The 16329-nt window shown below is 38.6% G+C and overlaps 1 protein-coding gene across 6 annotated transcripts in view; it reads right to left on the bottom strand.

The window, feature by feature from the left end:
* The window catches only part of cfap61 (cilia and flagella associated protein 61), a 271251-nt gene that overhangs the window by 47987 nt on the left and 206935 nt on the right, over positions 1–16329 (bottom strand). For all 6 annotated transcript variants that reach the window (XM_068044406.1, XM_068044407.1, XM_068044405.1 and 3 more), the window contains one exon: positions 6059–6264. In XM_068044406.1, coding sequence (XP_067900507.1) covers positions 6059–6264 — 206 coding nt within the window. The remainder of the gene's footprint in view (positions 1–6058; positions 6265–16329) is intronic.

A 16329-nucleotide genomic window follows, 5' to 3' on the forward strand; every position in this document is an offset into this window, starting at 1 on the left:
TTCATTTGAAGACATAGACTCCTTACTCAGGCCTGGTGCCATGGGCACAACTGCTCTCAGGCAACTTACCCAAGTGGGAACTATAGATGCAGGAGTTTGACAGTATTAGCAGACTGTTCAACCAATGACACTTCAAAGCCAAGCACAATCCTATCCTTATCCAATACATATGCACAGGCACTTAGCAGGGCTTGATGGCTAGTGCTCAAGAATGAGGCCAATTTTCCCTACCAAACTGAAGGTTCCTGAGGCAATTTATAACAACCTTATTGCCATCCCAATTTAAGATTATCTAACAGCTCAGATTAAGATTTGAACTGCAATTTTCCTTATTCCCATGGCTCAACTAATTAGTAGAACAACTGCTGAGTCATTAGGGGAGTTTTTCACAACAAAGTTACAAAATTCCACCTAAATGAAGCACAGCCAAACGAACCTACTGGCAAGGTCATGTCTTAATGACAAATAACCATAACCCTTTAAAGACCAAACAATGGATAACATTATGAGCACTGTGATGACAACTATCCTCTCCATTTTTTTTTAGAGTAATTACATATTGCTTCACACACTGCAACCAAAAACACCCCTATCATAGACCAAACCTCTACTTAATATGCACAGTATTGGCGAGAATATGGGCCACTACTCCATGCCCCCTCCCTCCCCGCCCCCACCAAAAATACAGTTCCCACCTCAGGGATAAAAATTTAAATTCTAGAACAAAAACTCGAATTAACAGGCTTAAAATTTCTACTAACTTTAATTGCAATAACATTAGGAATGATAAAATGAAAAATGTGTTCCATGGCAAATGTCAGAGAAAATAAAAATGCAGTACATATGTACAATGTCTCCTCCCTAAAACAATTTTTAAATAAGCATCTGTAATGTAGAACTTTTCTTTAACTCTACCACATATTTGAACAATATGACCCATGATAACCATCACCAATAAATAATGTATCAGTACTTCTAACATTCCTTCTGCAATTTTTGAATAAAAATACTGGGATGTTTTCTTGCCAGGAAAGTAAACCATACAGTTCTGGTCCAGTTCATCATCAGAGCATGATTCTGAATTACTTGATAAGTCACCTTTATCACCAAACAATCTTTACTGCCATTCAGTTTGTTGGAGATGCTGTGCTTTTTAAATCCTTGAATAATGGAGTCTGTTTGGACCTGCTGTCACATGCCCAGGGCACTGCAGCATCCAAAGCAGTCCAGGTTTCCCCAGATGTTCTATTGGTGCCAGTTTATGACTGCCCTTTGTTTTGCAAACAATCCTTGAATGGTTTGTTTCCAATCACCTCCATGCCATGCCCTGGCTAAAATCCTCCTGAACCAATACCATCTGAACCACAACATCCTCCTGAATCAATACCACCAAAGATTAACTGGGTATTCTTATTATTTTCTGCTCGAGGGGACCTTGGTGTGTGCAAATTAACTGGTAATGTTTGCCTAAACACCACATGAAATGCAATTTACTGCATATGAAATCTTGGGACATGAATGGCACAATATAAATGCAAGTGCTTTCTTTCTTAAAGCTCTCTGATCACCCCTTCAAGCGATATAGTCAAATCAACATTCCCTAGCAATTAACAGTAAATTATCAAAGAAAGCAATCAGAATTGATAGGCCACATTAATATAGTAAGGCACATGGTCTTCAGTGTTCTTAAGTTTGGTTATACATGTAAGCCAGGTGAAATTTCATTTTGGGTAATGTCTTTTGTTTCAATAGGACAAAACCTGGCAGGTTTCCTGCCATCAGCCATGGCTACCGGCAATACAAAAATAAACTTGTTTGCCAGTGCATGTTTTTCTAATGAAAATAGTACAGGCTCCCTTTTCATTCCCTGTCGTGTTAGTAGGCATATTGTACCTTGGAGGAGTTTTGTCATTTAGCATAACCATTAGAATTGCGCAGCATTTTGATATAAAGCTGGTACAGTACCAGTGGCATTTTGTAACCATTTGGCAAATGCTACCTGATTGATTATGCCTTACAACACTGTACAAAGGTGTGCCTCATGAAACAGTGCACTGATCCTTGCCAGGAACTGCCCACCAGGGATAGTCTTGTCCAATGTACTTTGCTGTGCTTTTGTCTAAATAGCTCTAATTATTACCACACAGCTTATGTGTTGCACTTCTGGCACCTCATACTCAATTTCTGAGTGGATCCCATAGGGTAGATGTGCATCTGGGAGTGCAAAGAGTGTAAAGTGCAGTCTCATGTTCTCATCCGTGAAATGCATTACATTCCTATTTTCTTCAATAATACACATTTTTTTCATGTACATCAAATTAATGGGCATTGCTACTGTAACTATAACTGATAACTATTTTAAAATGTTTAACAGTAGTTGCTTTACTCCTTCATCACCTAAACCTTTACTCAAGTCGATTATGCATGCAGATTGCTACATAGATATTCCAGTACAGTAAATCAGAGGGACCACTAAAACTATCAAAAGTAGAATTCTCATTTATAGGCTACACTCAGAACTCTAATCAAATTAGTTCAAAAAATGTACAGCCCACACAAGTGTCAGAACACCACATGCTTATTATTAATTTTATATATGCAGACTAGCAACTTAACAAAAATGTTCGTCCACTTTATCTTTTGAGTGGTGTTTGACCGCCACATAACAAGGAACATATATATTTTTGAAAAAAGGTTAGTGATATTTCTGCATCAGATCCCAGCAAGCTCAGTCCATTACGTATATTACCAACCTCAATATTTTCAGGTGTGTTTTCTTTTGCTACTCATGGGTCATTTTCTAAACAATGTCAAATAATCTGGTTCCAATCTTGGTATATATGGTTCCAAAGTGAGAATATAGAAATATTTTGAACAGGCCACATTATCTGTCATGGAGCCTGTATCCGTAGCAATAAAACCTATCACAATGGTGCACTACATTTGATCTTAATCTGAAGATCAAAAATACTGATAAATACCCACAGCTGTATGCGTGAAAAATATCTTTTGTATCATTTTTTAAATCTATGTTTAATTTTAACATGTTTTCAAAACGTTCTCATTGTGTTGATGTTAAGCATTTATTAAAACTGATTTAAGAAACTTCATCATAGTTGAGGAAACCCTCCTCAAACTTTTGTTTGGACCAGTAAGAACTTGATGAAAACATGTAAATTGCGCAATGCAGTAGAAGAAGAAAATATAAACTTACTCTTTCTGTGTACATGTGTGTATTCGGCTTTCTTTTCCACACTGAAATTCTTACAACAAATGGAAATCTTTAATGCGACATTTAATCTCAGTTTTCTTCTTATTAAAAAAAAACGCAGCTTCTGTCACATGCCCATTAACACAAGAGAGCACATGAAGTATATGTTAAATGCCATTCCACTTAGCTCAGTGCATAAACACCATTACAGTCCAACAAGACAATCAATAAGATGAACTCTGAACCAAACTCCATAAAAGGAACAAAAAATGCTGGAAATACAGAGCAAGCCTCACAGCATTTGAACAGAAAGAAGATAGATTAATGTTTCAGGTACAGACCCGTCATCAAGGAGGTCAGTACGTAAAACATCAATCTATATTTCCTCTTTTTGGATACTAATGAAGCTGCTGTGTATTTCCAGCATTTTTGGTCTTTATTTTGAGGCATTTTCTAGCATTTCCAGTTTTTTTCTTTCATTGCTACAGGAGAAAATAAGACACCAATAGTATCAGCAACTTCACAATAAAAGAGGTGTTATCAAATAGTGATAATGGACTGTCAGTGCTGAGGGTAAATGGAATTGCAGGCCATTCAGCATATTTAATTTGTATCTTATCCTTTGATCACCTTATCTATCTTCAATTTCTCAGTACAATACTTAAATAGTAACTAATTTACTTTTTATAAAAGTACTTTTCTTATAAATGCATCCTAAAACTGACATATTCTAGAACTACTCAGTCTCATTAAAATACTGATAAGTATTTAGCAAAAATAAATATAACCGGTACACAACTTTTTTGATATGTCGATTCTTGTGCTCTATTTGAAGTAGCAAAAATATCCCCATTTGAGCCAAAGCTTTTAAATTGTTCAACTACATTTTCAAGCACACAGTGTGCATTGTAAAGTACTGAGGCATGTGGGTAGAGCAGCATTTAATGTGAAATTAAGTGGACCTAAGCGAGGTTTGCAGCTATGATGAAATTTATATATATATATGTTGCTTCTGAGGTAAAAGCAACATGGTAGTGAATTACACAAGTCTTTTCAGAAAACGTCGCCATAAAAAATAGTGGCATATTTGAAAAATTGACAAGCCTTCAAAATACGCAACAAAATTAAGTGGCAAGTTAATAAAATCTAAAGTGATTTGCATCTGGCTAAAGGGAAATTATAGAGCTCTATAATATACTAATACTTCAGGTGTTTACACACCACATTTCTGTTTGTAACTGTAAAATGAAATATTACATTTCTAGTATAGATCCAGTAGATCTAAAGAGGCTCTAGATGTCCCTTTATATTTATAGCTTCTGTAGTTCAGGTTGTGGGAGAGTGGTATCTTTTCACTAGCTTCTTCCATTTATATTGCTGAAAATGGCTCCTGTAGCTGGATGGCGGAATCATAGACCAACATTTTCATGGGTCAACAATTGCATACAGATAAAGCAGACAGTCTTGTTTATGCTATGGAGTGCAGCTGATGGCGTGAGATAAGATAATTCCATCAAGGGCATCCCAGGGTAATGGTCTTGCAATAACATATCAGCTTCAGTTTACCATTAGAAGCTGACTCAAGACCATGTAATCCAGCATTCATATTTACGTATCACATGTTATGATGTACACTGGAACTGTTATTTATGCCTATCATTTGGTATGAACATGATTTTGCATTAGTAGATGAGAGCTCAGTGTGTGTATTCAACTTGATTATTTTCACTGCTCCAAAGGGACATTGATTACACCGATCTGAGCTTCCAAGGAAGACAAAGCATAGAACTGCACAATCTGGCTGACATGACTTTTGCAACATATTTCAATAAGCCTTACTCATATTGGCTGGTTTGAGAAAACAAAAGTATAAGAAAGCATCTCAGAATATTATCCAACAAAATCTTCTCAAAAATTGTTCTATACTTTCATGTCATGACTGGCATTTCTCAAATCATCTAGACAGTATCATTTTAGTTAGATTGAAAATGCTAATTAAACCCACATCTCCATATTTCCTGCCATTGTCAATGCTGTGCTATAATCAACTGACAGGAAACAATGCATGTATTCCTTGCCATCTAAAATAAAGCATTTCCCCAATTGGCTGTGTGTGCTTTTCTCTTCAGTCTCTGGTTCAACTCAAAAGTATTTCTGGTTCACATTCTATTGGCGTAAAACCATTTACTTCAAGTATCCAGGGAGGTAGAAAAATTCAGTGCCCAATTCCATCTTTTTAACAGCATATGCTTTGGGAAAAAACATAAATTCTAACTTATACTGCATTTTTCAAAGTAGCTGATGTCTAATGTATTCAAATCTATTACTTCCATAAAGATAAAACCCATTCACAGATTGCAAAACATGAGATACAGGTGTAAAATCCTAAGCCTTATATATTAGTAGCTGAGTCATCATCAACCAAGTCAAGATCAAACTGGTTCCAAAAGATAAATATAAATAGCAGCTCTGCTGTAATTGTGATCTTGTTATGGACACTAGATTGCATATAAATCACCTTCTCAAGATTGCACAAACAACTACATGATAAAGGATTGAGCTAACAATGGCTCCAATATGTCTGTATTGTGGGCTGGCATCCACTGAAATTCTACCTACTTTACAGAAGAGTGTTATGGCAGAAAAAATTCAGATTTTAATGGTGTGAATTTGATTGATGGCTTATAGGACAGCCCACCTGCTCTGACATTTGATGACTGGAAACAGCCCATTTTTATTCTTGTCCCCAGACAACAGCCATCACAATTACACAAGATTCAATACATATATAATACCATAAGAAAGAATATACATTATGCAGCCATACAATATCTATTTCTACATTACCTGTACAAATCTGAGATCAGGCCCTCGTCAAAGCGAGAACACAAATTATTAAGGAGACGCTCATGCTGTCCATACAAGCAGATATAGTTGGAGATTGGTAAAGGCTGCAGTGATAGACAAGTGATGGATTCTACCATGCTGTACTGGTTCAAATGGATTTCAAAGTAGTTCCCAGAATTCACACTTCCTGTGATTATTTCACGTCCCTAGAAAAATGAAAGAAAATAATCAAAGCAACCCATTCTTGTTAACTGATTTATATACTAGAAATTGACTTTCTGGAAGGCAAGAAAGATTTTGTGACATACATTATTTTCTTGCCCAGTGAGCCAATGTATGTCTGATCCCGTACGAACCGATGTATGAGCGAGAATGTGACAAGATAAAAGAATGTGAACGAACTCTCAATGTAAAGGGCAGTAAAAAAGACCAAGGCTCCTAAATTTTAAATGTCAGATGTAAATGCACTTTAGACAGATTTTCAGCAGTAACTGTGTCTAATTGTCTCTTGATGTTCTGATGAAGGGTCATTGACCAGAAACGTTAACTCTGCTTCTCTCTCCACAGATGCTACCAGACCTGCTGAGTATTTCCAGCATTTCTTGTTTTTTTTCTAATTGTCTCTTAGTTGATCATGTCCCATTTTTGGCTCCATTAGGTTTCTAATTTACTGGGTGTAAGTTAAGCCATCCAATTAATGCAGCCCAGTAATAATCCTTTAATAACCACAATAAGCAGGAAATGAAGCTCCTAATCACTAAAAGTGACGCTTGGTAATACCACTGCCAGAGCTGAATAGAAAACAGCAAAACCCAAAAACGAAATCCAAGCCAGTCTAGTTTTAATGAATAGTTAGTAACTTTGTAGTGGAGGAGATCATTGGTAGGAAGGGCTCTACATTTAGAATTGGTATTGATCTCTCAAACCAAAAATCAGCAGAGAGGTTTTACTCAAAGTTACTAGAATTAAGAGCACTTGGCAGAACATCGGTGAGACGAGCATAAAATCAGAATTATAGATGAGTACAGCACCCCAGCAATGAAAAGACTGCATTCAACGTCCAAAACACAGGAAAGGAACATAAAGGAGTTGATATCAGTTGAGTGAGGATTAGGGACCTCACCAGTATTGAAAACCTATAAGATATTATGGTGGCCAATGTGGAAGTCACTACAATTTGATCTGTTAAGTTCCATCCCAAAGTATGCTTTCTACTCATACTGCATGCATGTAATGGAAAATACCATACAATAGTAACATAAAAGTTAAATCCTAGCACTGCAGGTGTCCATATAACTAGTATTTGCTATCAATGAACTGCTTTTATTCTCTGTTGATGTGATACTGAGTGTCTTGTCATGTTGTTCTAGTGGATACCATGAGGTAGAGTTTTCGTTGAGAGCGCAATCAGGAAATTGTACTCAAAATGCACTCAAAATTGTGCTGGTTAGGTTACAGTTCAAGTTTGTGACAGAATTAATTTGCATAATCTTGAATGTTAAATTTTCAATGAACCAGTGCAATCATGAAGCATATAGAATGTATTTGCCTTTCTTTTCTCTGTCTTTTAAAAAGTATTCCTTGATTTACTTAAGAGTGATAACAGTTTTATTAATACAGCTGAAAATGGGTTTATCACCAAAAATAAGCACTTGTAATTTTTAATAAGTGTCCAGACCTCCACTTGGGAATAATGTGTCAATTTAAAATATCACTGAAGTTGACTTTTTAAAACTGTACTGATCCATTTAATAGTTTCACTGATGCACACCAATCAGTTTCTTAGTAATTTAAATATTTTTTGCTATGGAAAAGCTTTAGAAATGTACCTGTTAGTGTCTCAGTGTCTAAGAAAATGAGAGCAATTTGAAGAGTCTTCCCAAACCTCGCAATTTTGACCTGGGGGTGCGGCCAGTTTTGTAGACAGAGCATGATTAAGCAAATTGAATCTTAAACTAGTGTTAAGAAATTTTGGGAAACACTACCATAAATGGTTTTTGATGCAGCTCATTTATATTTAAAATTGCCCAACTGTTTGCACTGGTTTGGCCAATTCCACCTGGATTGTGCTGATATTACTAGTGTAAAGGAGCATAAGTTATCCCCGTCTGTTCTCACGCTATCTTGGACTATCTGCAGTGACAGCATGCATTACACACTGAATGAACAGAGCAAGAGCACCACGTCAGCAAACAGCAGCACAGAGATTCAGACACTTGTGATATATCACTACCCCATGAGTAATTAACTGACTGAGGATATTACACAACCTGTGATTGGAAAGGCTGAATTTAGGTTTCAGGTACTTTAGACTTCAGTTGTACATGTAGGAACAGATAACTGAAAGTCCTGAAGACACGTGTCTGGAGTAGAAAGATATAAACACAACAAGGCGCTGTTTCACAATATATGAAGTTAAGTACTGGACACTTCAAAAGCTAACATAAATGTTACGGTAAACAGGATGATTGCATTAAAGTCCACTGTGCCGTGATTGTCAGGAAATATCCTGGCTACTGTAGAATCCTCAGTAATGTGTGGACATAGCAATTCACTCTGTTATAATTGTAGCTACATTGGATAGTGGTTAACTCTCAAAAGTAGCTCTGAGGATTAGGTTGGCTAACATTGGAAAGGTATCGTGGTCATAACTAAGAAAAGATTTAGCAGAAGTGAGGAACATTCGTCAGTCTGGTCTCATCCAGGTTAATGATATCAATCTGTATCGGCCAAATGTTGCAACAGGGTCCTCAGGGAGATGGGACATGTACCGTGCGAGCACCTTGCCTGTATTTTTAATAACTCACCGCACTCCGGGATGGTTCCTATAGATTGGAACTTTAAAAAGGTGGCAGGACAGGCCTGGGTACTTATAGGCACATTGGGTTGGCATCTGTAATAGTAAAGATGTTTACGGGAATCATTATGGCTGCAATATATGATTACTTAAATGAGAGGGATATATTAGGAACACCCAAAATGGCTTTAAAAAAAGTTCAAGTCTTACAAATTTGATTATATTTTTTGAAGAAGTCACCAAGATAGTGGTTGAGGGAAACCCAGTAGTCATTATCTACTTGGACTTCCAAAAAGCTCTTGACAATGTACCCCACAAGAGGCTTCTGTATAAGAATGAAGCCTCTGGTAATAGTAATATTGAACTGAATTGAGAACTGCTTGGAAAGCCATAGGCAGAAAGCAGTTAAGATAGATTTTGATCTGTTTGGAGACCAGTCACCAATTGTGTCCTGCAGCAATCGGTGTTAGGATCATTGCTCTTTATTATTCTTATTAATAATCTTAGATATAGGTGTTGGGGGCAAGATCTTCAAATCTGCAGATTTGTGTAAGTGTTAACAATGCAGGCAATGCTCCACTCCTTCAGGCGGATCTTGATGTGTTGTGGATTGGGCTTGTGACTGTAAAATTATGTTTAACTTGGAAAAGTTCATCATTATGAATATGATCAGCTGAATATACATGCACCCTTCAGGGAAAAGCATGAAAGCAAGGTGGAGAAAGAAAGAGATCTGGGCTTCTACTGCATCAATCTCTAATGGTTCACAAACAATGCCGCGAAGCAATCGTTAGAGTGAGTAGGGTGTTGGGATGCATTTATAGGAAAATTGAAGAAAGGACAAAGCCTACTAATTTATCCTTGTACAAGATCTTGGTCAGGACTCAATTAAAATACTGTCCAAGTTGGTTTCCTCAACTAGTAGGTGATATTGAGGCTTTGGAAAGGGTGCAGAGAAGGGCCGTTAGACTCTTTCCCACTTTAAGTGTTTTAGTTTTCAAGGTAGGCTAAAGGAGCTGTGATGCTACACTTTAAGGAAAGGTAGACTTAGGGGTGATCTGATCAAGGTTTTTAAAATGATTGTGTTGGAGTTGGCAGTTTGTTAGGGAGGACTAGGGTTCACAATTTTAAATTGTATAAGGCCAGATGTAGGTTAGAGGTCAGGGGGTGGTTCTTTTCCCAGAGATCAGTGGGCCTCTGGAACAGGCTTCTGGCTTGTACAGTGGATGCCGAGTCACTGAATTCCCACAAGTGAAAGCCAGTTTCTGGCTAGGGTGGGGATCACTTTTTACAAAAGGCAGGAACTGAGTAGATTTATCAGGGCCAAAGTGATCTCTTGGGCTTAGTTTTGATTGCCTAGGAGGGATGAAGAAGAATTTCCCAGATTTATTTCCTTAAATTAGCCTGGGCTTTTATCTGCTTTTTTGCCTCTCACAGGAGACCACATTGACAAAACCTGTCAGCCCAACAAAACTGCCGTTTGAACTTGAGAGGATTATGACATTTTTAAAGCATAAAAGGTCATCTAAAATAACGAATAAGCAAACAAATGTGTTAATAACTGGCATCACTGAGGAATGTTCTAAAGCTATTGTGAAAATATTGCATTGGACTGTAAAGTTCCTCCAGGGCTCATGAATGAGATAAAATGGTAAAATGGTAAATGGGATGAGTAAAACTGGATGAGAATAAGTGATTGATGGTAAGAGATGGAGATCGAAAAATTACACTACCAAATAGGAATTGGAAGAGTTAGGGAAGTGTTTTCAAAATTTTTTTGTGGGATGTGGGAGTCGCTGACCAGGCCAGCATTTATTGCCCAATCCTAATGTTAAGAATTGTACTTGACAGCTTTCACTTGGAGATATTTGTATCCCTGCCTATGAGTTTGTTTTTTCTTATAAAGAGATATGCATTTGATGTTCTGACCACTACCCCAGTCATTGGGATCACGCAGGGGGAGATAAGGACAGGTCTTCAGACAGACACCCCCCAACACCCTTGATCTTTTGATAAGATCATTGGAGAGTCAAGAATATGTGACATGATACCCAGATACTGGTGTAAGTGTGCAAATATAATGTGTTATGTGTGAAGTAACTAACATGCGGGAATGCATGTTGAACCTGCATTGAAGAACGGGTCCCAGACATGCTCAGCTACTTGACAACAGGACACCATGAAATGTTTAATATGGCCAGCAGAGTGAGACAACATTTTAAACATCAGGGCATTAACACAGACTCCATAGAGAAACTGACTTTAAAATAATCAGGATTGAATGGTACCTGTCAGAGGGAATAAAATTGTTGGACATTTAATGTAAAGAGGGATACGGAGTATAGATTAAAATAACTGAGGACTAGGTCTTGTATTTAATAAGAATTATCCACAAGATGGATACAGGTAAAAAGAGAGATGGAGGATCTTTTAAGTCAATGCATGATCTTTTGTTTGAACCATACGTATTTATGACATGCCAATAATTTAGAATTGAGTGAGATGATCTATAGCTGGGGAGCACCAATCTAAGTCAATAGTGATCACATTTTACTGGAAAAGTCTTAACATTTATTCTTGATGGCATCTTAGAAATATCTAGGTTAGCTAAAAATCAGTTGTGAGGTCAATAAGGATATTTCCTTCTCAAGGGGAGGAACTGTAAGAAATGGGACCCCTTTAAGAAATAATACTGCTCACAGTAATATAGAATTCTTATAGAAACAGTAGGCATAAAATGAAACAGATCCACAGAGCGCTGTTTTCCTTTCTCCCTCAAAAGGGACAGAGAAGCAGGGTTATCACTGGCGTAAACAAGAGAAGGGGGAGAACAGCATGACATTCCCAAGGGGATCACATGGAAGTCAAGACACCATAGACATTTCTAAGCTGATTCAAGGAAGTCCTCTAATGCCTTGTGTATCTTCTTATTGGTACAAGTGTCTAATGAAAGCTAATATTTGACCTTGAACTGAGTGATGGACAAGGAGGAGGTGATAACCCTGAAACCTCAAGCACCTGTGCTATATTCATTGGTTAGAAGGGTTCAAACAAGTGATTGACATAGGGTGAACTACCAACTCCTAGAAATAGAGTATATAAACAAGTGCACGGGAGGGAAATAGTCTTTGAAGGAAAGAAGGGAAGGTTCCTTAAGCTTGTCTTTGGCCGAATGTTAGCCTAGTTCAAGAAGACTGAGGACCCTGAGGACTGAAGAGACCACCTACACCTTGCCTGCCTCATCCATCGGGGAGACTGCCAACACTGTTCTGCCCCACTGTGTGATCTGTGATCAGTACTCTGTTCGATCTGTTACAGGTCGTGTGGCTTTTCTGTCTATTTAGCTTATGCATCATCATATTTGAACTGCTGGCTCTGAATATACATTATATTTGAACTATTGCTTCTTAATAAACTATAAACTATTTTAAAATCACATTATGAGCTCAACCCCCTTCTTAATGTATCTGTGACTCCTGAACATAAATCTTACAGGGATGTCATATAGTAAAACAAAAATATTGTTAAGAGAATTGGTATCATATTGATATTTTTCTAAGTAAATCATATTTTATTTATATCTGTGCATTTTCCTACCAATGCTTCAACAGAGAAGTAGGATGTCATCCATTGGTATTCTTAAGATGTTAGTAACCAGGGTTAGGGCAGTTAGAATCATTATCAACCCCTCCAAATCTGGCAACATCATTTGGTACTGAGTACCTCTGAGTCTCAGCTTCCAAATTCACAGTTCCTCAGAGATTGAAGAAATTGAAGCACAGTACATATGCTTTTCTCAAGAAAAGACCAATCCTGACTTCTCTCCTTCATTGTCAGAGTATCATGTACTCCTGCTCTTCCTCTTACAAGGTAAATGCCACCACAATTGCAATGAGGTTATCCATTCTGTTGCAAATAGATTTTAGTCCAATGTCACTATTAATTAAAATCTGGGCTAAATGTGACATACTGCAAAGGTACAAGAAAATGGTACCTCACAAATATCAGCTTCCTAACAATTAGCTATATTGCTGTCTGCTGTCAGTAAGACTTACATAGAATTACAGGGAATTTACAGCATTGAAAGATGCCATTCAGCCAAACTGGTCTATGCTGGCATTTATGTTCCACACAAGCCTCTCCCACCCCTCCTTCACCTCATCCTATCAGCATATCCTTCTAATCCTTTCACCCTCATGTACTTATCTAGTTGTTCCTTAAATGCATCTATGCTATTCGCCTCATCTCCTTGTGGTAGCGAGTTCCATATTCTTACCATTCTTAGGGTAAAAAAAGTTTCTTCTGAATTCCCTATTGGATTTATTGGTAACTATCTTATATTTATGCCTGACTAGCTTTGCTCTGCTCCACAAGTGGAAAAACTTTGCTACATTTACCCTATCAAACCCTTCATCATTTTAACGACCTCTATTAGGTCATTATCCATCTGTTTTTGACAGAAAAGAGCCCCAGCTTGTTCAGCCTTTCACAGAATCACAGAATTCTTACAGCACAGAAGGAGGGCATTCACCCATCATGTATGCATTGGCTCTCCAAATGAGGAATTTTCTTAGTGTCACTTCCCTGCCTTCTCCCTATAACCCTGCACATTCTCCCTTTTCAGATAACAGTCTAATTCCCTTTTGAATTCCTTGATTAAACCTGCCTCTACCACACTCTCAGGCAGAGCATTCCAGATCCTAACCACTTGCTGCGTGAAAAAGGTTTTCCTCATGCCGCTTTTGCTTCTTTTACCAATTACTTTAAATCTATGTCCTCTCATTCTCGATCCTTTCATGAGTGGGAACAGTTTCTCCTTATCTACTCTGTCCAGACACCTCTTGATTTTGAATACCTCTATCAAATCTCCTCTCAGCCTTCTTTTCTCCAAAGAAAACAGTCTTAACTTCTCCAATCTATCTTCGTAACTGAAGTTCCTCATCCCTGGAACCATTCTCGTGAATCTTTTCTGCACTCTCTCCAATGCTTTCGCATCCTTCCTAAAGTATAATCTCTCAGTTCTGGTATTATCCTTGTAAATCTTTTTCACATATTCTTTTCATAATATGGAGATCAGAACTGTGCACTGTACTCTAAAGGTTTGATACAAGTTTGACATAACTTCTCTGCTTTCCAATTCTATTGGTCTATAAATAAACCACAGTCTTTTGTTCCCTTCTTAAATGGCCCTTTTAACCTCCATTGCTATTTTTAGTAATTTGTGTAACTGTACCTGAGATGGCTCCTGGGCTGGCAGATTTCTAGGGAGCTCCCTGGCTGTGTGACTCTATCCTTGGCCATCTGTTACCATCCTTTGCCCTTTCTCCTCCAATCTCCTCCCTTTCACTGTTTAAGCTTCCCTGACCCTTATGGTGGGTGTATTTTAGCCCTAATGACAAGTTAAAGTTACCTCGGCCAACTGCCCATCCCCCAACCATGTTTTCCTCAGTGAGCACTGGGATCTTTGTTCAAATTTAGTTTCCAAATTCCTGGACTTCTCCAGATGTCAAGACTAAGGGCTGAATTTTATTTCGGCTGCAGGGGTCCCAGCGATGGGCCAAATTTAAAAGTAGGCAGGCAATTAACTGCCCACTGTTGGGGATGCCATCCCCTTTAAGGGACAAAATCCCGCCCCAAGAGCTGTCAGCCAATCGGAGGGCCGACAGCTCAGCAGTCCCAGAAGCACCACTGGAGTGGTGGCCACTGCTGGTACTGCAGGAGGCCCAGAAGAGCAGCCATGGAGGAGGCTCTGGAATTAAGATAAGTGGGGTCAGGCTCACCAGACCCATTCGGGATGGTCCCAACAAGGTTGGGGGGAGGGGAGCAGGTGGGGTGGGGTGGCGGTTGTGAGTGAGGGTGGGGGGAGGTGTGGTCTTTCAGCAAGGGCAGCCCTTGCCTCTGGGAGGCCCTGCATGGACCACAGGTTGCCCGATCAGGAAGGTCCCTCAGCCCTGGAGCCCAGCTCAGTTGTGCTCCACACCTGTCTCCAAATCTGGACATGAGATTTCTTGTATCCATTTGTGTGCATGTTTTAGCTGCTGTTCTGCACCTAAGCCCATTACTCCTATTTCTTCTTTTTCTCCCCCTTTTTCCTTTTTTTCTTTTTACTCTGCCCAGTTCTCACTCTCCTACTGTCATGCCTCCTTCCATTTTTTCCCTCTCCCCTCCCAAATATCTACCCCAACCCCCTTCAACACTCTTCAACCTTTCTACTGTCCTGCTGCCATCACAGGTTTGAATCCTCCTTTGTTACGACCAAGGCAGGAGGAGTGCAATGTTCATCCAGTCCCATTTTTCCACAGGTCACAACAGAGTTTTCAAAATTTTCCCACTTACTGAAACAGTCGATCAGATACTTTATTTTCCCCAGAATAGAACACATTAACCAGGTTTCTTTATTGCACAACAATATTATCAGTTTATTATAAGACAAGTCTTAACCATTAATGAAATAAAACATAAACACAGAGATTAAAACTTTTAAAGTCCCAACATTAAATTTTAAAAGTCCCCTTTCTATCTTAACCAAGTTTAAAGTCCCTTTTTACCTTAGTCCCTTCACACTCGCACACACACACACACATATACACTGATTTTTAGATCAGAGCTCTATTACAGACAAAAGGTAGTTGGGTTAACTATTTGCTCATTTTTGAAGGAAACAACAGATGGGATATGTTGTTCCAAACTGACATACGGTCTAACTTCTGAGCACATGCAGACAGGTCACTGAAATCTTTAGAACAGTTCTCTTCAGGCAGCGTTGAGAAATATTTTTAGCAGGCTTTCTTGAAATACAGGAGACAAGATAAATTGACACAATGGACTTCTCAGATTCTTTTAGGGAATTGTTGGAAAGTGAGCTGGATTGTGGTCTTCTGTCTTTTGTTGACACTTCAGCAGCAGACTTTATCACCTTCCAGAAGGTAAAACACACATGCACTGACTGACAACCAGTTTTCTGCCCATTTAGGTGCTCTCTGTTACTACTGGGCTTGTCCAATCAAAGGAGCTCTTTTTGTCACTTTTCTGCCCTTGTTACCAGGGTTTCTGCTCCAAGCCTAACCCGACCGATGCGACAACCAGCAATACTGTTGCTATTCCGGCTCCCTCAGTGTACTTTAAAAAAAAAATCTGGTCCAACATTTATTCAACTTAACCATAAGTCCCTTTAAAAATATTTTTTAACAGAAAAGAATCACTCATAACATTGATAAGGGTTCTCTTGGCATCCTCGAGAAGGTCCATTGAGACACTCGTTGCTGTCTCCTTACTCTCTTGCCAACCTCTCCGCCCTCAGCACCTGCTGGAGGCTAATCTTTCTTGGCTCCTTCCCATTCCATTAACCTGTCCCAATGCTGACTGCTTGGGCTCTGCCAGCAGATCATTCTCACATCCTCTCTCTGCAGGTCCCTCCAGAATGTTTGTTCACCTGTGATCAAAGCCTTTGCCATTCATGAGATTATTGTGAATG

The sequence above is a fragment of the Heterodontus francisci genome, chromosome 13 (assembly GCF_036365525.1).
Source record: "Heterodontus francisci isolate sHetFra1 chromosome 13, sHetFra1.hap1, whole genome shotgun sequence".
Taxonomy (NCBI): Eukaryota; Metazoa; Chordata; class Chondrichthyes; order Heterodontiformes; family Heterodontidae; genus Heterodontus; species Heterodontus francisci.